The 22,511-nt window shown below is 41.3% G+C and overlaps 1 protein-coding gene and 1 pseudogene across 1 annotated transcript; one reads left to right on the plus strand and one right to left on the minus strand.

Annotated features, from left to right (window-relative positions):
• Positions 1-1,072: 1,072 nt before the first annotated feature.
• On the minus strand, positions 1,073-1,205 carry LOC118452575 (annotated as a pseudogene).
• A 1,859-nt stretch (positions 1,206-3,064) lies between these two features.
• Positions 3,065-10,366, plus strand: LOC104128905 (matrix metalloproteinase-27-like). Its single transcript, XM_009641761.2, has 10 exons — positions 3,065-3,082; positions 3,441-3,679; positions 4,287-4,435; positions 4,533-4,661; positions 6,837-6,998; positions 7,171-7,294; positions 8,000-8,130; positions 8,347-8,506; positions 9,963-10,066; positions 10,266-10,366. Exons 2-10 carry the CDS (start codon positions 3,534-3,536, stop codon positions 10,364-10,366), a joined length of 1,206 nt encoding a protein of 401 aa, XP_009640056.1. The 5' UTR covers positions 3,065-3,082; positions 3,441-3,533.
• The last annotated feature ends 12,145 nt before the right edge of the window (positions 10,367-22,511 follow it).

The following is a 22,511-nucleotide window of genomic DNA, read 5'->3' on the forward strand; positions in this document are numbered from 1 at the left end:
GAAAAAACCAATTCTAGGATGAGAAAAGAAGTCACAAGGTAGATCAACATCCACCAACTCTAACCAATGTCAAAGACAAGCATTAGGAAACCATAACCAGCAGCTACTTATACAGCTTCTTCTTTTCCCAGACCTCAAGCCCAGCTATAGGCATATTTGTGAATCATTGCTTGCGAAAAAGTGTGTTCAGGCCTCTCTCCCACAGGCAGTGGGAACTGGCTGCTATGTTGTGTAGGTGGCCAAGTTGCAAAACCCTAAAAGTGCTTTGACTGACATAGGCCTCCATCAGCTGTCACTCAAGTGTTTTCTGAGAAAATATTAATATAGTTTGAGCTGTTTGCTGAAAATAGAAATGTAGTCTAAATTAGTTGTTTAAGCTTCTCTACATTCAGTAAAGACAGAGAGAACCTATAGAGGCAGTTCATCCTATTCTAAGGTAACTGGTTGAATGCCTCTCAAGAGATATGTATTTCACCATTTTCTATAGAAGAATGCTTAACTAATAAATGTATAAAGTTAGGTACAAATAATCTTCATAGAAACACAGAATCATTTAGGCTGGAAAGACCTTTAAAATCATCGAGTCCAACCATTAACTTAACCCTCTCATCCCCCCACTAAACCATGTCCCTAAGCACCTCATCTATCCTTCTTTTAAATACCTCCAGGGATGGGGACTCCACCACCTCCCTGGGCAGCCCATTCCAGTGCCTGACAACCATTTCATTGAAAAAATTTTTCCTAATGTCTAACCTAAACCTGCCCTGGTGCAACCTGAGGCCATTTCCCCTCATCCTATTGCCCGTTACCAGGGAGAAGAGGCCGACCCCCACCTCGCTACAGCCTCCTGTCAGGTAGTTGTAGAGGGCGATAAGGTCTCCCCTCAGCCTCCTCTTCTCCAGGCTAAATACCCCCAGTTCCCTCAGCCACTGCCCATCAGACTTGTGCTCCAGACCCCTCACCAGCTTTGTGGCTCTCCTTTGGATGTGTTCCAGCAATGCAATGTCTTTCTTGTAGTGAGGGGCCCAAAACTGAACACAGTATTCGAGGTGCAGCCTCACTGGTGTGGAGTACAGGGGCACGATCACTTCCCTGCTCCTGCTGGCCACACTATTCCTGATACAGCACACCCGGAGTGCAGGGGATGAGCCTCGCCTAGGAAGACAACCTGCCTGATCACGGTGTCTCCCCTGCCAGGTAACTAACCTAGCTGTTCTCACTGTCTCTATCCTTGCACTGCTACAGAGCAGGCAGCTGTAGGCATCTGGTGGCCAGCCATGGTGGGGAAAAAATATAGCCACATCTCCCAGTTCATATCAAATCTTCTCACAGTGCTGCCTTTGGGTTTTTTTACAAAATTAAATTCATATCAGCCAAAACATGTTTTCCAATAATGTGTTCTAGTGCCATTGGATACTAGGCTTGGTGCAAAAGCCACCAAACAGGGGGTTGTCTTTTGTGACCTATGCCATGTACATAGTCAGATGATAGCACCATGGTCATCCCTTCTAGCTTTAAAACCTTTGAGACAAACAAATGTATTCATTTAAAAACATAAGACAGATTTCAAAAAAGAGTCTGTACTTCTGGATAAGTACGGATGTCATTTCCAGTATCAGTTCAGTCAAGCTCTCCATCTCAGAAAATTCATTGTCACAGTTTGTACCTCAGTTACAGAACTCAGTGGGATCCAGGCCTCACGAGTCTCTTACTTTCAATACAAAGATAATAAAAACAAATTAAGGAAAAAGTTTAGTTGGGGTTTTTTTTATGATAGCTGAGAAATGCCAGTAACAAGTTTAACTAAAAGGGCCACATTGTGAAATTTGGGCTAGAAAATTCATCATTAATGCCTCCAGCTGGATAAAAATTGCCTTCAAGTGACAGCAAAAAAGCCAAAAACACGGAAGCAAGGATTTCCTGAAAAAGCCACAGTCCAACAGCATGGTATTTCTTACAAGTGTTTTGTAAAAGCTGAATACATGCTGTCAGAGCTCCTCTGGGGTGCCAAACATCTTCAGCTCCCATTGCTGCCAGCGGAAGAGGAAGGTGCTTGGCCAGCACAGGGTGAAATCCCATAATTTGTCACAGCTTGTGTGATTCTTGAAACTTCCTTTATTTTCAATTACTTAAGACAGGAAATAATCATATCCCCTGTGGCTAATGTGGTTAAACTGAAGAAACTTTTAATGATGAAATGGCAGATAGATAGATGATAGATAGATAGACAGATGGATAGATAGATAGATAGATAGATGGATAGACAGACAGACAGATTGATTAGATAAATGCAAACAGAAACATAAGACTCTTCACATCCTTTACGCTGGATTTATAGGGTAAAATCTTTTTCTTTTATGCATATCTTGGATTCCACCAGTATAATTTAAAGGAAACACACCTTTTCAAAGAGTTGCAGGGAAGAGGTGGGGAATGATTTGGGGTTTTCATCTGTTTTCTGAAACACCCAGTCTCACTTTATGGAACAATTTTAAAGGAAACTTTTTTGCTTACAGTAATTTCTCCCAAAGTTTTAATTTTTTTGGATGGGATTCCTATCTGGGGCATGATTCCAATTTTCTAAGATGAGAATGGTTAAGAGTCCCTGTACATTTGGTGGCCCCATTTCACACGCTGGGTTGGGACAACTTAAAAGGTTTTACATTTGTCCGCCATTTCATCTAGCATGAAATTCCTCAGGTTCACTAAAATTCAGTGTAAAATAACTAAAATTGAGTGCCAGTTTTGAAATGGTAGCCAAGGAACTTAGGAGTATTCAAATACTAACTGACTTCAGATGTTGGTGAAATTGGACGGGTTTAATTAAGTTTTATTGTGTCAGCCAGCACAGTGTTACAGCATGTGTGGAGGTAATCAGAGCATGATAAACTCTGAGTCAGTCTACGGCTGACTCTACAAAGCACCCCATAAGCGTATGAACTGGGATGCAAGAGAGGATGCACGCAGAGCAGAAAGGAGACTCCTCTCCTACCAGGACAGAGACAAGAGTAAGAATGAAGGATCTTTCACTTTTACTTATAACATGTGCAGCTGTTTAGAAGAAGATGCAAAGCTTCTACAGGTAACTACATTATCCGTATCTGAGATCCATTGAGCCCTCTCTTTTAAGATAAAACCTGCATGTTCCAGCTACACAGCAGTTTGCTGCCTTTCTGAGACAGTGCTATTACACTGAACTCTGTTGCCCAAACTTCACTAAAGTATGATAAAAGTACAAACTGGAAATGTCAAGGAAATAAGAGTCAGGGACAATGTTGAGTGTTTCTGTTTAGCTATGATCCTCAGGAAAACATCTGCTGTGCTCCAAAATCACAGGCAGATGATTTTGCCAGCAAAGTATGCAAACAATATCAGTCCTAAGGTATTTGTTTTAGAAACAGATCAAAATGTGAAATGTGTTTGTTTTATTTGTTCACTAGGACTATTTGAATAAATTCTATGCTGTTGAGCCAGATCCAAATCAGCTTGGATGGAAAATAAATGCTGAATCCACAGCTGAAAAACTAAAAAAAATGCAACGATTTTTTGGTTTGAAAGTGACTGGAAAACCAGATACTGAGACATTGGAAATGATGAAGAAACCCAGATGTGGAGTTCCCGATGTGGGTCTCTATGGTGTTACTCTGCCAGGATGGAAAAAAACCAAGCTGACATACAGGTAGTATTTCAATAATTACTTTTTGAGTTGAAATTTTGGTTTTGTGGGTATCCACATTTGTTATATTTAAATACTTCTATAGCAATTGTTTCCAGTTGGGAATATAAAAATTGTTTCTCTTTCCCCAGCTGTTAGCTATGCGTATTCCCAAGAGGAATTTCTGAGAGTGAAGCTGGATATTTTATATTTTCTGGGTCAACCACAGCATTTTGCCTGTCATGTATCACTCCTGACAAATATTCTGTGAGTGAAACAGAAATATCAATTTCACCCTGTACAAGCCCCATTATCTTCAAAATTTTGTAAGACCACCACTTTAGTAGTCACAGAAACCTGAGGAGATGACTTCCCTCAGGCTCACAAGACAACCTCCTGGCTAAGGGTCATTTTAAGAAAAACTGATACCATGTACCCAATTATTATTATGAAAAAGACATATTGGACTGTTATCACATTCCTCAAACTCACTCAGTCCAAGATGAATCTTGGGAGCTATTGGATTACAGGTTAAATTGCTTCTTATACATCTCTGTTCATCACTGTAACAGTATTAGAGAAATTCTTCTGCAAATACTAAGTATTATTACTTGAACCCTCATAACTGTAGAATTGTGAACCACACACCAGATATGAGCAAAGAGGATGTGGATAAAGCAATCCAGAAGGCGTTTAAAGTCTGGAGCACTGTCACCCCACTGATTTTCACTCGTATTCATGAGGGACTAGCAGATATAATGATTGCTTTTGGGACCAAAGGTAACACGCTAACTGCATACCAATGGTAAGGTTGATTTAAAGATTTTCCAATAGTTATATCACAAATTCAGTGTTGTTTCAACATCATGTTATTTAGCTCATGGACGTTGCCCTCGTTATTTTGATGGCCCCCTTGGTGTCCTTGCTCACGCCTTTCCACCTGGCAATGGTTTTGGTGGTGATGTGCACTTTGATGAGGATGAAGATTGGACCACAGGCTCAGCTGGTAGGTAAAAAAAGGCTTCTGAAGTGTTATGCAGATGGGTAAATTCCTTTCTGATTTTATTTAAATGAAGGAATAGACTGAGATGAAACACAGCATTAACAATAAGAGCAGTATGAGGATATTACAGGCCATCGTCCCACCGGGATACTTACAATGACACTAACGTAAAATCAGCCCGATCTACTCTAATTCTTATTTAACACTGGTAAAGATACTAACGGGACAAGTCTTTTCAGATATGAATGCTACAGGCATGGGCCACTCTTATCTGGGGGTTGACAGGACCCATGCCCACCAGAATTTCAAAGCCTGTGGTAAAAGCTTTCTGACTTTTTCCCCTCCTGGCGCACATGCTGACACTGAGCCTGGCACTACTGCACACTGCAGAGGAAGCACACCATGCCTCGCAGCAGCCCTCAGGGGAGATCCCCACCACCTAAAAACCATTACAGCCACCAGTAATAATGAAGAGTCTTCAGTAATAATACCAAGATAGAATCACACAGAATCACAGAATGGCAAGGGTTGGAAGGGACCTCAGGAGATCATCCAGTCCAACCCCCCTGCTAAAGCAGGGTCATCTAGAGCATGTTACACAGGACATCGTCCAGGCGGGCTTTGAATATCTCCAGAGAAGGAGACTCCACAATCCCCCTGGGCAGCCTGTTCCAGTGCTAGTCCAACTATAAGCTGTTATAGCTTTACTCTACATGCAAGCTAGGATAGGCTTACACATGAAAGTGTTCTCCAAGCAATTTCAGCTGCCTGCCAGCAGTTGGGAGTCTGAACGTGCTGTTCAGGCAACCCACAGGCTGAGATGCTTTGTATAGAGCTGACTACAGATGTGTGCCATGGTGCCAGAAGAGAGGGGAATGCCAAGTGCTCAACCACCTGTCTGGGACCCACCTGCTCCCCTTAACCCCTTCCCCTCAACCTCCAGGTTGGCCATACAGCAGATACTGCCTCTGACAGATCCATCACTGGCACATTATGCTGCTGTGCTTCAGACCCTTTTCTCATCCAGTTTTGGGGATGGGAAACTACAGAGGGTAACCGCAACAGGAGAATCAAGGTCACACTGCAGGCAAAGCAAGGAGCTAACAAAAAGGAAGGTGCTGGAACAGCACTGCATGGGGAGGAGAGGTACGGGTTTATTGTGGTGGGAAAAAAAAGAAGGATGAGGGGTGGACACATTATGCTGATAAAATGTCATGTTTTCTCCACACTGGGACTGAATGGGTCAAGCCCAGTTTTGCTGCTGCTCCTCAATAGCATGGCTCCAGAGGTCAGGCATTGCAGGATTTGTTGGAGAGCTCGGAGGACTCGCGAGAGGGGAGAACTGGAAATACATATGGAAAAATTGAGGCTTTGTTTGGTGTTTTGAGAAGTGGATATTTTGGCTTCAGCCAGCCTTTCTTGGGCAATCAATGACCAGTCCTCTGCTCTGCCACAGACTTGTGATCCTCACTAAGTCTGTTGATATTGCTGGCTCTTGGTCTGCAGATTCTTCCCTAACTCAGAAAGGCGTGTTACTTGGAGGGATGCATGCTGAAGGAAATTTACTGTGTTAACATATTTCACTGGGAATAAGCATGCATAAGCATAATATTTTTAAAAGTTATTTTTGACAAGGGTATAAAGAAACCATACTCTTTAATGCTAAAAAGGTGAACAGTTCTGCTAACATTGTATTTTTCCTTGTATATTCAAGATCTCAGCTTTTTTTTTTAGGTTTGTAGAAGGGAGGGTGGCACACAGAGCTACACTTTGGTACCTCAAGTGAGCATTGAGTGCATTGCCCTATCCTTGCCCTGGAGAGCTGTTATTTTGATCTGACTCACTATCTAATCTGTTCTAGCTCAGCCAGAAAACCCTGCCAGAACATTCCTCAGAGCTGCACCCACACTCACCCACAGACATCTACTCATGCCACACACATATGTACAGTAGCTAACAGAAAGAACAGCAGGAAAAAGGGCCGAAAGCCACTCCCTTCTAGTGAGGGAAGAACACAGCCTTATCCTATGCAAAAAAATATGCTTACGTATATGCATACCCTAGTGAATTTCAATATATTGTATGAAAACTGCCATGGAGCAATAGCCCTGCTGTGTTCGTATCAGCCATGTCCAGACCAAAATTAGACTGATTTCTTCTCTCTATCAATTTTTTAAGGGTTCAACTTGTTCCTCGTTGCTGCTCATGAGTTTGGCCATGCCCTGGGTCTCTCCCATTCTAATGACCAGAGGGCTTTGATGTTTCCCAATTACGCCTACATCATCCCCAGCGAATTTCCCCTCTCTCCAGATGATATAAGTGGCATTCAGTCCATTTATGGTGAGTAAAATCCATGGTTTAAAAAAAGAAGTAAGCAGGAGAGAAATAATCTCTTTCACAAAATTTCACCATAAAAATAATTGTATTCTCGTAATATCAAAAATGCATTTGTATGTGAAAACATTAATGTTTCTACAAATTTGGTGTATTCTTTCTAAAATGTCTCCCTTAGGATCCCCACCAAATGCCCCAGACAAAAGGCCAGCCCCCACTACCTCACCTAAAACCTGCGGCTCCCTGATGTCCTTCGATGCTACAACTACACTCCGACGAGAAGTCATTTTTCTAAAGGGCAGGTAAATATTGATATGACATTTGTCTCTGTGAGGTTTACTTTTTCTTGGCCTCTACAAAGACTGAATCGTTTGGTGGTTCACACAATTATGGGATTTATAATGAGACAAATCGATAGAATTAAGTTCATGGAAATAAAACTTGGAACAGATAGGAGTTACATTAATATTTTTACAGGATCCCCTAAAAAACATGCTTCATTTTTTTCCAGAAAACATCTCAGTCCTCATAAAGCTTTATTGCCAAATGAATAGATGGTTACACCAAGCAGAGACATGACTAAATGCTGCAACCTTTTCTAAGAAATTAGTATGTTCTACTACATAGGTAGGCCAATCTCTCCTCCAGCCACCTATGCAAGCCCAAAGTCACCCGGGTAAGTCATCCAGGGAACAGGTTGCAGTCAGGCTCGTCTGGGACCCTACAACTCTCTTACTATATGGTATAGGAACAACCTGGATTTTTCAGCTGCTTGTAGCTGATCCCAGTCAGTACCAACGAGAAGGGTAACTTCAGAAAGAAGCCAGAGGGAAAAAAACCACTCACTTCCCACTGAGGGGAGTGTTCTCCTTTCTGACACATTGGCCCAGGTAGCTCCGCTGACAAGAAAGGGCTTGTAAGTCACGACATTGTTCACATTCTTGCGCATACATACAAATGTCTGTGGTTTCTTACTTACTACAAAACCTGTTTCATATTTAAACCAGGCACTTATGGCGAGTCTATCCTGATAACTCAGAAGTTGAACTTGAATTAATTTCTACCTTCTGGCCAACTCTGCCACCTGGTATTGAAGCTGCATATGAGAACACAAAAGATCAGATCCTATTTTTCAAAGGTGAAGTACGAGATTTTCTTTAAATATTTCTTACCTTTAGTTCTGTGGAAGATAGGAGGAAAGAAGGGTAGATATATGTGCATTAAATTCATTTTTCAAATAAATAAAAAAAAATAGGACATCTCCTCTCTTTTTCCTGCAACCTATACTAAGGGAGTGCATTTTTTCTTTTAGTGTCTGAAAATCATTGGTGAAAATAATTTTTTTTTTTAACAGGCGATAAATTCTGGGTTATCAGCGGATATCAGGTGATGCTTGGTTATCCAAAGAATATTAACACACTGGGCTTCCCTAAAGGTGTCAAGAAAATTGATGCAGTTGTTTGTAATAAAAATACAGGGAAAACAGACTTTTTTATAGGTGACAAGTACTGGAGGTAAGAAAAACTGACAATTTTTTTCTTATGATTGACCCCAATGTAATTGGAATACAATTAAAATTGTCCATGTGTTAAAAGAAAAAGTAGACCTTTACGTAACTATATGTTACTAGATAGCTATAATAATCCCACTTTACATAGAAATGTTTCATTGACTCCTACACAAGAAGAATAATATAGCTTTGACTTTTGAGAGCTTAAGGGTGTCCTGAAATGGGCATTCAAGATATGGAGCTGGTTTGATGCATTACACCTGGAAACTGAAAAAACTCTAACAGATAGAGAATATTTACAATTACAGTAGACAAAAGTATGTCAAAAAAATAAAAGATCTGAAAAAAGTCCTGGATTATTTTATCTCTTTTGGAGGGAGAGAAGTGGTAGCTCATTTTCCTTTCTTTGGCTGGTTAGAGCTAGATTTGCAACATGCTCCTTCTAAATTCTATTCCCAAGCTGACAGGAGTAATTCCTGATACCCAAACACCAGGCAAATGGAAGCAAAAAGTCATCTTTGGGAAGCTGATAGCTCCTCCTATGTGCAAGGGTAACTGCTGCAAAGGCCTTCTGCAGGCAACCAGGAGCATGCGTGGGACAAACAGACTTTGTCGTGACTAATGGGGGGTTTCCTCAGTGAGACATACAGTGTCAGCTGGATTCTGAGCTGCATGTAATTTCCTGTCCTTTGTTTTTGATAGTTTTGGAAAGAGTATTTACAATATCTTGCATTGCTATTTTAATGCCTTGGTCACAAGACAAAAGCATGCAACAAAACCACAGCACGGATTTCTTACCCAGTAACTCATTCTTTCAGTCTCATGTCCCTGTGAAAATATTTCTTGTATCCAAGGAGAAGTAAAACAAAGGCTTGTTTGTTTGCTTATTTTTTTTCCTGAGAGGGTTCCTCAAATACAGAAGAACCTCTTAGGTACTCCTTTTAGCCCCCAAACTCAGCCCCATCTCATAAAAATTTCCCTGGCTCAGTTAGGAACAACTTGATCATATTAGAAATAAGTCAACTTCCTTTCCTCCATCTAAATCTGTCAGCTAGTAGAGGACTATGTACAATACCATGTCGAAGTCTAAGAGGAGTTTAAAATTCATGCAATAAATATGTGCAGTCACTATAGATGGCATCAACCTGGCCAGTTTCCATGCACTGCCTGTCATGCTGCTGTCATTAGAGGAGGTTATTCCCATGTGAGTCCTCCTTCAATTTATCTCACTCCAGATGCTTCTTTGGAGTTGTGCCTGCCTTTATCAGTAAAAAGTAGCTACCTCATGGAAAAAGCAATGGCCGGCATCCTGCAGACATTTGTGCTAGTAGATAACTTTACTCTCTGTAACCCCAGTGAAATCAAACTACAGGTGGTGGACACCCTTCAGCAGCAACTTAATTCTTTGCAGAACTGATCTAAACTCTGTAGAATTACATGTCTCCTTTCATATGATTTAGGTTTGATGAAAACAGACAGTCTATGGAGAAGGGTTATCCTAGGCAGACAGTCAATGACTTCCCAGGAATTAGCCAGAGGATAGATGCTGTTTTCCAACAGAAAGGTAAATGAAATGAGCTTTTAAGTAAAATTTATTTACTTGTAAAGAACATAAGTTCTGGAATTATGATGAATGCTGTATCCTGCAAAAGGCAGAACTGAAGAGATGCTCTCCTGTGTGTACAAAGATGATGTTCCTCTCTTTGTCAGAATGAAGGTATTTCTTGCATCCATACCACAGTGCTATTCTTTTTCATTTCCAGGATTATTCTACTTCTTCCATGGATTGAAGCAGTGGGAGTTCGACCCTACTGCTAAAAAAGTTACCCGCAAAATGAAGAGTAACAGCTGGTTTAAGTGTTAATATCATTAAATTTTCTCACACACAGCAAATGAGAATAAAAATAATTCTGTATTTCTCAAAGGTTGTTCATATTTGCACTTTTATACAGAAGAGGCAACAAGAAGAGTTTTCATATATGTCTACTATTTTAATAAATCAGCATGTCAGCTCTAATTGTATCTCCAAAGGCTACAATGAAACTGCATTTTCCCCCCTGATTAAATTGAAAATGTCTAACAGAATTTATTGGTTTATGCTACAGATGGGTTTTCAAATATTTTGTCAATAAATCGGTTTAGGCTGATGTCAACTATTTTCTGCTTCATCTCTTGGAGGTGTTTTACATTTCTGAGGTGTGAAAGTCTCCAGGTTAATGTGCTAATAACCTTCCAATATAAAAAGTTTGTGTTTTGCTTCTTTTTCTCCAAACATCTTCAAGAGTCAGGCTTTCCATTAACCACTTGTTTTTCTGTCGTCTCTTCTTCATCTTCTCCTGCTCTTCTTTGATTATTGCAGCCTTGTCTCTTTCACATCATACCAGTATTTTGCCATCAAAATCACCCTCCAGCCCCAGTGTCTACATACATTATCTCACCCCAATTTGTCTTCACAGAGTAACAATTAGCATTTCATCAGTGGGCATTTTTTGTGAATCTATGAATGGCATCCTTCACAAATCATCCTGTCCTATTCAACAAATGGATTAAGTTACCATGTCATGGAGCACAACCTCTGCTCCTCTAACACAACACATGTGCTTCACGTGTGCATATATCCCAGATTTATTACACGCTGCCATCGCACACAGAACAAACTCCTCATGGAATAAACTTCTCACAGAATCAGACAAAATCTATAAAGTTACAGCCATATCCTCTCCAAGTATTTCCTTTACATTTAGTTCTGGAAACAGACCCAAAACACATGGACAAATGGCTGGCCATACTGCCAGTATGTCTGAGAACATGGTCTCATTAGTATTGGCTTGTTCTCCTGCTCCCTAGTTCTCACACATCTGGCTGGTTTACACAGCTGTTGCATGTTTGAGTAAAAAGTTTCTTTTTGCTCTGTGCTTGTACAGTATCAGATACAGCAATGCAATGATCCCGTTACATTGCTGCTATTGCTATGAGAACTCCACTGGCTTGGTTGCCACCAGGAAAACAAAATAGAGGCTCAGATAAGCTGTTTCACTGAGCTACAAAACTAGTTGTGGTGAACACCACCACACTCTAGATCCCTAGCAAAATTTAAACTGAAAGTGGGGTGAAATCATAGACATTTGGGTGTGATTCATCTGACTTAAGTTTAGCTTTCTGTCTATCTACATATATACTCTATATGAGTTAGGAGAGATCCCTGTACTGAAAGTAGAGGGAGAAGTTTTCCACAACATTTACTTATCTCATCTCATCCAAAGACTGTGCCGGGGCAAACCAGTATTTTTAGCCCGTGGAGAAAACATCTCTTTGCAAAGGAAGGCTAGCTGACTAGCTTAGAGTAGCTAACTTTCAGACAGATAAAGGTTGGTGAAATGTATAGTGTCTTTGCTGGGCATCTTTCAGTTTTTAGGTGATCCAACTTTTATCCTCTCTGATGTTTACTTCTTGGCAAGATACACCAGCAGTTTTTTATATCACCACAAGCCAGTGATAAAGTTGTCCGAAGGCACCTGCTTGGGCTGACACTACCTGTGGAGTGACCATAGAATCATAGAATCGTTTAGGTTGGAAAAGACCTCTAAGATCATCAAGTCCAACTGTTAACCTAACCCTGCCATCCCACCACTAACCCATGTCCCTAAGCACCTCGTCTACCTGTCTTTTAAATACCTGCAGGGATGGGGACTCGACCACTTCCCTGGGCAGCCAGTTCCAATACTTGACAACATTTTCATTGAAAAAGTTTTTCCTAATGTCTAACCTAAACCCCCACGAGATAAGAGCAGAACATGAGACAAGAGCAGAACATGCTGGAGGCAGGTGGGATGGAGATGGTTCCTTACCTAATTCTGTATTTCCAGCCTCCTTAAACTCTTCTCCACCATTCAATTCAGTTGATGGCTGTGTAGAAAGCAGAGTCTAACAGCAGAGTCTAACAGCAGGGTCGCAGAAGCTGCCAAGTTACACCCAAGTGTTTACACTCAGAGGCAAGATTACTCTTCAACACACACTGTGTAATACAATTGCAATTTTAGCTGCAAGAAAAGTTTAATCATTGAGTCATCAAGGAGATTATTCCATTCTTTGTAATACATGGGCAAGTTCCTCTGTCTTCAGATGCATAAACAAATATCAGAGTTACTCTGTACTCCTTCTCCTCTCAGGCAAAACATTGTTTCACAATTTATATAAATCCTTTGTATTAAGGAAGTTAATCTTTAACAGTGAAGTGTTGTTAATGAAGTTTTCTGACTGGCAGCGTTGGCGTTCTGTTAAACCAGTGTGGGGTGCCTGCTCACAGGTCACCTGCAAAAATAAATAAAGCAATGAGTACTGTTCTTCCTTTATTTGCGAAGGCCTGAAAAGTCACTCCCAACACAAAAAGACTTGACTATTAATTAGTGATAACAGCTTGGTCACTCAGTTTTCCCTCTTGGTTTGTCCTTTCTTTGGAGGAACGGGAACTTGAACAGGAGTGTCACAGCAGAAATCCAGTAAGCGATGAGTGCTTAGTTGCGGTCCTTTCCTCCATCTCTGCCAGGAGCCTGGCAGACATGGGATTATGTCTTGCACCCCACAATATCCTCCCACAGCCCCAGAGAGCTCCCAATACTACCTCCCCATCTGTCTTTTATGACACCTATAGCTCCTCATAATGCACATCCCCATACTGCATTTAGGTTACCGCTGAGTAATGCTGTGCAGTTGCCCATAAGCTGACCAGCTGCTGGCCCTACAGACCAGCCGAGGGATGAATTATACACCTTCCCATTAATCGGTTTTTCTCCTTCTCTAGCCAGCTGCTATTTTCCACAAAGCCTGTAGGCACTACAGCATCTCAGTTCGGCTTGGCTGAAGTTGGCCAGTACCTTCAGTTACTGTGGGACCAGGTGGACACACAAACAAGTGCAACAGAAAACAGGATCCCACGTGGCAAGCTGAAATATTTTTCTCGGTGTTTTTACTAAACATCCTTCTTGCTTTCCACTGCACATTTTTCATTTGGTTTTGCAATGTCCTATTCCCCCTACTGTTGACTGGAGGAATTTGCAAGGGCAGACAAGGCAAGGCAGAAAAGACATATAAAAACAAGTCAGTCCATGCTTTTCTTTCTAGTTGTTTCATATCACACAGAAAAAAACAGTCATTTGTTTCTCAGCCAATTAATGGGTTTTTAACAGCTGTTTTTCAAATGGATCATAAGATTGTGATGATGACACTGGATTAGGAAATGAGGAAATTATGCATCCTAATGTAATGTGTTGCCAAGACACACGAAGTACAGCATCCCAGATAGATTGTCCTGAAAAGTCCCGCTTGCTTCTCTGCCTGCAAGAACCTGGTCTCCCAGCACTGGGGTGGGAGTGCTTTAGCTACCAGAGCGGGGCAGGAGCTGTGTGTAATCAAATACTTACTAGAGCAGGATTTAAAATCCACCTCTTCCCCTTACCCTTCCCATGAGCAACCTATCCCCTGAGCTCTTGGGCGACAGACAGATACCCCAAAAGCCTTGAGAAAACTGATACTGAATCTTTCTAAGTGTTTGGTACCTCAAAGCAAGAAAAAAGACAAGCATGGGAGCTTACGTATGGAGAAATTATCTCGATGTACATAACTGCTCTTCCCTGCACTTGCTTGTAACTTCATGCCTCTTGCTGCTAACTGCCCAAATCTGATAACAAGTAAGGAAGCTGCAAGGCTGATTTCTAAGCCTTGATAGCCAACACGCTCTTCAAACAGCTCATGAAGTTGGAACCTTTTTGAACACTGAACATTCAGACATGCCAGAAACCATACCCAAAGCAGAGTACTGAAACCCCGTACAGCCATTGCAGGTACCGAGGCAGGACACTGGCAAGGAATGCAGATGAGCTGCACAATGTGCCTGGCTAACACAGGGGAGAGCACTTCTCTGAGGGCTACAAACACAGGCAGGGACCCTTGCAGGGTGAGCACTCTTAATGACAGCCATCTCTGTGGCATTAGTGAGCGTTCCTGTACACATACTTTGTAGACAGGACCTAAAGGTTTGAGATGTGGGTTCTGTGGTTCTGGCTGCGAATCAGTGTTTCATGGTCTGCCTGCATTCATCAGTTAAACCAGCTTGGGTGGGGTGGGGGTTGTCTGTTGGCTTTTTTCCTCATGCATCATGTGTTTCATGTGGTTTTATGATCTGTAAGCACTGTGTCTTGCTACCTTTCAATAAGTGAATAGACATAGATGCCTGTGTGCGTGTGTTTGTGTGCTCCCATAGAAGTTCTTTGCCCATGGGTGCCTGTGGGTCTGTGCAGCCTCTGTGGGGCTCTGCAGGCCTGGGGGTACTAAAGGCATAGGGGATCTCACCAGCTGCATGGAAATGGCTTTTGCGTATTTTATGAACAAATATTGCGTGTAGAACTGAGGGCAATAGAGCCTCCACATAGCAGAGCAAAACAAGGTTTTAAACCATCAGATAAAAAGCTAACATGAGCTCTTAAAGACTCAGTACGGGGTGGGTAGCTCAGGCTTTTGATATTTTATGTGACTGTGGGGTGTCTGTTTGATCTTGGACTGATGAGGGTGGTGTTTACTTTTAGAGCAGTTGATGAGGATACAGGAGATTAGTACAGGCCAACAAAGGAAATGCTGATTCTTGCAAGAGGATGGAGTTATGAACCTTACGTTGCAGAGCACAGCGTACGTGTCCCACAGGGGCAGGCCAGTGCTCCCCACCGCCCCGTGCACCAGGGTCCGTCCCCAGGCTGGGAGCAGGGGGCACAGCTGCCCCCCCCAGAGCACAGCTGCCCCCCTCCCTCCCCCCCGGCATCTGCTCCCGACAGCTCGGCTCCTCAGACGCTTAACTTTAATTGTGAGGTTACACAGCTCACAATTTTCTAAATAGTAGTTTGCATAAAGGTATTTTAAAGAGAGAAATATATGCAAGGGGAAGAACTTAGTTTTGAAAATGCTTTGTTAAATCTATTAATAGTGTAATTTAAATTTTTAAAAACTGAGCAGCATGTGTACCATATTGCTGGTGATTCAAAAATCACCAAAGAGAAAACGTATAGAAAAACATTGGTAGAGTACTAGAAAGTATGTCCTAAAGGGCTGAGGCCCTAAGTTGTCAGCAGCTGTTATGGGAACCAGTAAAAGCTGGTTTACCAGATTGAGAAGGTTACACCGGTTAAGATGAAAAATCAATATTTTAAAATGAAGGTGGTTGTGAAAAAATAGCTTACAATCTTATGGTAAACATCATTATTAAACAGAAGAACATGGTAATAAAGATGAAAAATACATAGTTTACCAAAACCACTGGAAAACACTTTTCAAATATGTGTGTATGTATATAATACAAATATATGCATATATATATATGCAGGTTAGACATTAGGAAAAATTTCTTCACAGAAGGGGTTGTTAGGCACTGGAATGGGCTGCCCAGGGAAGTTGTTGAGCCCCCATCCCTGGAGGTATTTAAAAGACAGGAAGACGAGGTGCTTGGGTCATGGTTTAGTGGTGGAATGGCACGTTTAGGTTAATGGTTGGACTTGATGATCTTAGAGGTCTTTTCCAACCTAAACAATTCTATGACTCTGTATTTACCTCCAGCTATGTTTCAGACTATCATCATCATTACTTTTATAAGCGCTGCTTTGATTGTCACCCAAGATTATAGAGGAAGTGGTTTATACAATAAACATATGAACTCTTTTCTTTAAATCGTGGTGTAATTTATCTTAGGTTATTATATTTTTCCAAGCAGCTGAACAGTGTATTTATCACTTTGTACTACTGTGAACAGGATTGTTGTGAACAAACCAGGCTCTTAGTGCAAAAGTAATACACTTTGTTCAAGGAAGAAAGGAAAGGCTACACTGATCTCAGGAGACCAAACTGCTACAGGTATGTTGTGGAGCAACATTCTGCAGTTTAACAAGTGTTTGTTTACAGAGATGTACAGAAACATCACCTGGACACGTATTTTAACAAGCATAGAATATAGAAGGAGAATGGCCATTATTAAAGATGTCTTTTTCGTTTCTAAGAGTGATAAACTCTTTCCTCATTTCCAGCATCACAGTGCAGCCTGTGTGCATCATGAGCTTAAAGGACAGACTTTAATTAGAGTAGATGGGGCTCATTCGGCAAATTTAAGTATACACATGTTTAAGTAACACTACTTTGAAATCTTTTGCTCAGTCAGAGTCCTGAAGAAGACATCTCTGCTCATTATGAACCTAGAAACATACTGCCATAACAACACTCACACAAAGCATGGCCATTCCTCAAGCACTTGGCTGAAGAAACGTGCATTCACAGTGGTACATTCAAAATGATCTGCATGCGAAACAAGAGTGGACCCCACCACCTTCCTCCGCCCTGCAGCCCCCTTGACGCTCATCCCCAGAGCAACAAACCTTTCTGGCTCTGGTTTTGCAAAGGTTATCCTCAGGTGCAGATAATCAGAGGTCATAATTCTGGGAATCAGTGCTATTAAAAGGCAGAAGGCTAAATGAAATGCAAATTGTACAAGGGGAAATACAGAGGTCTTTCATTCATTTTTGAATATGCTGTGGGATATTTTTGCACACATGGTATTTTTGTAAGAATTTGTTTAGACTGTGAAGGCCAAATTCTAATTATCTAATTTCCACCTATACCCTTCAGTCTGGATTGTCCTACTGACTGGATTTGAGCCTTTAAAGATGTTTAACCATCAGGAAAACGTAAGCCTCTGCAATTTGGGATTAATTTGACCATCATGACCCCATCCTTAAAGCTTTAAAGTGAACGTGAAATAAAACACTGATGGAGAAACGATCCTGAGCTTGGAGAATATACTGGCAATAGGCAGGAATGAAGATTTTATGTCTGAGAGCATCTATTTGGGGCAGGGTACAAGGGAACTATAGGCTTTAACACTAGGATAAGCATGCCCGGCAAGGCTGAATGTACATTAGCATTCTGATTCGGAGCAGTGTGGGTTTGAAGCCAGCCTCCTCATAGCCCTCATTGCCATGCGCTGTTTCAGTTTGTGGAGCACTTTGTGGCCACAAAAATCAGATTCCTCGTGGAGAAAGCTATCTGGGAGGCTCTGCCACAGCTGCCCAGGCACTTAATGGAGAGATCTGAGCTCGGACCAAAGAATGGTCCTTTGGACACCTTCAAACCATGTGGTCAAAGGAAAATGTTTTAGCACCAGAAGTCAGTCCCAAGTCTGTTAATGCTTTGCCTGTGTGTAGCTAACAGCAGAGAGTTATAAAAAAGATGGATTTAGCCCTCAGGTAATGTTTCTCTCAGCAACAGCTATAAAAATATAATTGTGCATGCCTTGAATCATGCTGGAATACATTTGTGGTGTTCAAGGTGAAGAGGTGAATAGCCGGTCTGGGTAGCTTTCCCTGATAAAACCGTGTGTTTGTTTGCTCGTGGTAACCACAATCACCTGAACAGATACAGCGTGTAAGCCTCCGTTCACTTGTACCCTTTCTATTTACTTATAAATTATAAAATCAAAGTCTGTTTTGCAGCAACATGACCCTAAAGTGTCTGGCAGGAGTAAACATTTAGCATAGCACATAGGTGCTAAGCAGGTAAAACAAACACGCACTCGGAGGAGAAATAAGGAGACGGGAATCCTGCGTGCACAGTCAGGTGGTGCAACTGCCCCACGTGGTTGCCAGCGGCTATCTCAAATCCCACAGCTTCATTTCAGTGCTGTGCTTTGCAAGGTTATTCTCTGTCCCAAATTAAAGTCAGAAGAACAACCACCGTGTCATTAACCAGGTGTGGAAGCACTAGCTGAATCCTCTCCTGTAACCCTGCTGGAAAATCAAAGGATTGCTCAGTTTTACACGGAAGGGAACAGAGCAAAAGAAAAGAGAAGCTGCTAACTGAAATCTGTGTAAGAAACCTGCTTGGGAATCTCTATATATCTTCCACATTCCCATGACCATTCCCTCATCCCAGGTTATCAGACCTCTCTCTAGATGTTATTACTGGGTCCAGGATGTGACCTATTTTGTTCATGGATTGTGTCCAGTCACTACCTTACTCTCCTGCCCTACCCCCCACCCAATCCTTTTTCGGGGGGGGGAGGGCTTTTAGAAGCTAAATCTTGGAGTTTCACATTTAAATAAAAAGACTCTTGTAACTTGTGAAGCACCAAAAGGGCTGCTTGTAACATAATGTCAGACCCTTGCCTCTGTCTTGGGGCAGCTGGGGCTTCCCCCGTCACCACGAGGCAGACGCATCCCCATCCCTGCAGTCCCGCACAGCAAGCCCAGGCTCATGTTACACGGCACCTATTCCCCCCTTCCTGCTACTCTTGCACTCTTTTTGGGGGAAACCTGGCTGAACCTCAGATTTGCTGTGATTTTAACCAAGGTATGGGCTGATTTGGAAGCTCCTTTTCAAAATCACCTGTACAGCCCTCCCTCCACCATGCTTAATTACAAGAAAATCAGCAGGAGAAAAGATGCCCCTGACAAATCACAGGGTTTCCATGAAGATTTCTGTAACATTAGAGTTCCCAGGGTGATGATCGGGCTTGAGATAGAATAATGAATATATTCTCCACAGTGTAAATTAGAGTAATTGAGAGTGTAATCCAGACATCTGTAGCTAGAATTTGTTATCCATGCAACTCAAAAACTGCAAAAAAGAGTTCCTCCCTTCCAAAAAAGCAGCATATAAGGCTGAAAAATTAAACCTCACATTTTTGTCTTGGCAAGCATACAAAGCATAACTCTGTTATGACCGGTGGATAGCTGATATCCTTGTCCCTTCAAGGGACACAGATAGGGGAACTTCACAGAGTTCATACCCACCCCATAACCAGTTCCTACTCTTTCTCAAGATTTGAATCTCGCAATGATTATCAGACCCTTCCCAAACAGTTTAGATTCTTTTTGATTGTCTGTTTTCCACTGAAAACCTAACCTGCAGTGCTGGGAAAGTAGGAAGATGGCAAAGGAGGGCACTGAGGATTAGTGCAGATGAGGGCCTTGAAGGTGTGTGGCAGGGGGACAAGCATGGGTATCTAAACACAGGCATTTACAGAAGGGCTCTCCCCATCTTGCTTTCAATGCAAAAAGGCTTTATTATTAGAAGTACAAGATGAAGTACAAGAGAATAGAGCATGCACAACTATCACATGAAATAGTAACTTGAAAACATATATTTTTGCTAAAATATGGGTACATTCATTTTTATTTGTCAATTAAATAACATTTTTATATTCTTAGTTCCATGCTTGTAATAAAGGAAATAAATATGTTGTCTGAAACAAACCATGGGATATGAAACATGGAACATTGTTGGGAGCAAGACATAGATAAATCACATAAAGCACACAGCAGTCCAAAATTTCATAGCACTCCTTAGAGTTGTCACATGTGGCAGATGTTGTTAAGGGGCTAAAGTGAAGAGGAAAAAAAAAAAATCACTGCAAATTCTCTTAAAACAGAACAAAAAAGGGACTAGTCTGTGACTACACGCTTTAAATAGGCCTCTAACTGTGAGGTCCTGTAGCAAACCATGTTTTGGTCATTGGTGAAGGTTGGCAGACAGGGAAGCTCACTAAAGCCAAAGTCCTAGAGCTCTTCTTTAGAGTATTCACTCCAGTTCCACAGTGGAAATGGATTCATCCCCTCTGTATTATTCATTACAAAGAGCTTTCCCAGGCAAGTCATTCTCTTGTTTGCATTGGCACAGAATTCAGTGCTTTGTGAACACAATATCTACTCATTACACCCATGGGCAAGTAGCAAACATGATTTATGTAGCTCCCTAAATGAAATATATTTGCTGATCAAGGGCATTCATTTTGATCTGCTTCTGCAACACCAAGAAAAAAACAGCACATAGTTGTCTCCTGCAGCCACCTCTTCTCAGAGCCTTTCCCTCCTTTGGCATGGGCAGCCAGGAACCGTGCTCAGGGAGGCATGGACTGCTTAAAATCTGCTCTCTGCATTGACTGCTAGTCACCAAAGCAGAGCTGACGTGGTAAGAGAAATACCGGGCTGCTTCTTTTTGCACTGAAGAAACTGGCTGTAGTGTGAATACTCTATAAACACAAACCCAATACAAAGACAGACAAATTTCCAGACCTGCAGCTGGCAGCCAAGCAGGATACCCTAAGAAACCTCAAATAGCACTAGATGTCTACATGTTGACAAATTAGTGGGTAATAATTTAAAAAATATTTACTTCTGGGACTACGCAAGCATAGGCTTCCTTTGCAGATGATTGAAAGAGTTAGGTTCTTCCAACGATTCATCTCATCATTCTAGATCAAGATGCTTTTCACAGGATGCCTGTCTTAGGATAAAGAGGGTACCTTGCCTCAGTGTTCAGATCAGACTTAGACATCTAAAGAAAGACATCTACTGCTCATCATCAAAGATGTTTTAGTGTTGTGGTCCAGCTACTCTCAAATATGTCACACGCTTTTTCCATGTAACTTCTTCGCTATCTCCTTGCCTTTTTCTTAAACAATTCTACATATATACATGAATTCCCTTCTATCTCTTCAGATCCATGTATTTGACATAGAAAAGCTGAGTAGTAATCACTTAGACTAGAATAAAGTTATTGTTTAGATTTCTTTGCCAAATTTCTATTTGCCTTAGAGAAAGCTCATGCAAGTAAACAAAGCTTATCAAAACCTGAATGTTTGATAGCATAGAAAAATCCAAAATTGCAATTTCCTTTCATTTTGAATTGAATCTCAAGTCAGCATAAGACCTAATTTAAATATAAATAATCTATACTCTCTTTATGCTAATAACTGCCCAATTTTCATTGCCAGATTTTCTAATAACCATATGTTCAGCATTTCATACAATACAAATTGTGTAAAATACTCTGTTTATGTCAATCAAACATTGACATGTCAATCAGCAATGTTTGCTTGAATTTTTCTGGATTTTTAGGAGTACCTTGACAAGTATTAAATACAAAAGGGAAGGCATCAGGCTGTGGAGATAGCAGCAGCTGCATGGCAAGGAATCTTAGAGACATGCAGGCATTCCAAGGTGTCACGGTGACCACGAATGTGGACTACAACACTACGAGCATGACTCAGAGACCACGGTGTGGTGTTCCTGATATAGCAAACTGCCAGCTCTTCCCAGGAGAACCCAAATGGGAGAAGAATACCTGAATGCACAGGTGATTGAGTAGTGGGTTTTCTGGCTTTGGAAATGAGTAGGCAGTGCTTGGATGATTTAAAAGGATGATTAACATTTTTTAAATTTTTATCAATGTTGTCTCCTATTTGTATTTCAAATGTGTTATCTCCATTAAAAATTCAGTGAGGACTTTGTCATGAGTCTCTATGATTTTTCCAGAAATTATTACTACAGTTAAGGGAAGCCTGCACTATAAAAGGGCACAATGCAAGTTCAAATGCACGATTCTTCATCTGTTTTAATGAGAAGCATACATTTGTTACTGCACCATTAAGTGCATTGCATTAAGAAGACTACAAGTTTAAAAATATAGGTTGGCTATCACAAAATTGAATGATCTCATGATATGTTAATGGCTCAACTGTTCCCACGGTCTGACATTTCTGATCTTCTCTGGCTTTATTTTTTCTCTTGTTACTATTACACAAGGCTGCCGCTAGATGTCAGATTATGAAAGGGCCCCACTAGTCGCGGCAAATGCGTGAATCTGGTTAACAGATGAATTAGGAGAAAGTATTGTGCAGGGTAAGGGGAATGGCCAGGGGAAAAAAAAAGTAACTTTATTGGTCTTTAGCTTTTGGCAGTATTAATTTACCTGTTTTCTAGGAAGAATTGAACTGTCGTGACAGGCAAGAATACAGGAAAGCTCCTGAAGCCACCTTCTTCCTCTGGGCTTTTACACTTTTTTTAAAGCATCTTTCAAAATGGACCCTGGTTCGTTACAGGAATTCTTCAGCATTACCACAATGTTAACACTAAATAACGATAGAAAATCGAGACGCTGAGCTTGCCCGATACAAATTAAAATCATATAAAGAAAAAATA

Source organism: Egretta garzetta, unplaced genomic scaffold (assembly GCF_000687185.1).
Source record: "Egretta garzetta isolate BGI_Z169 unplaced genomic scaffold, ASM68718v1 scaffold547, whole genome shotgun sequence".
In the NCBI taxonomy this organism is placed as follows: Eukaryota; Metazoa; Chordata; class Aves; order Pelecaniformes; family Ardeidae; genus Egretta; species Egretta garzetta.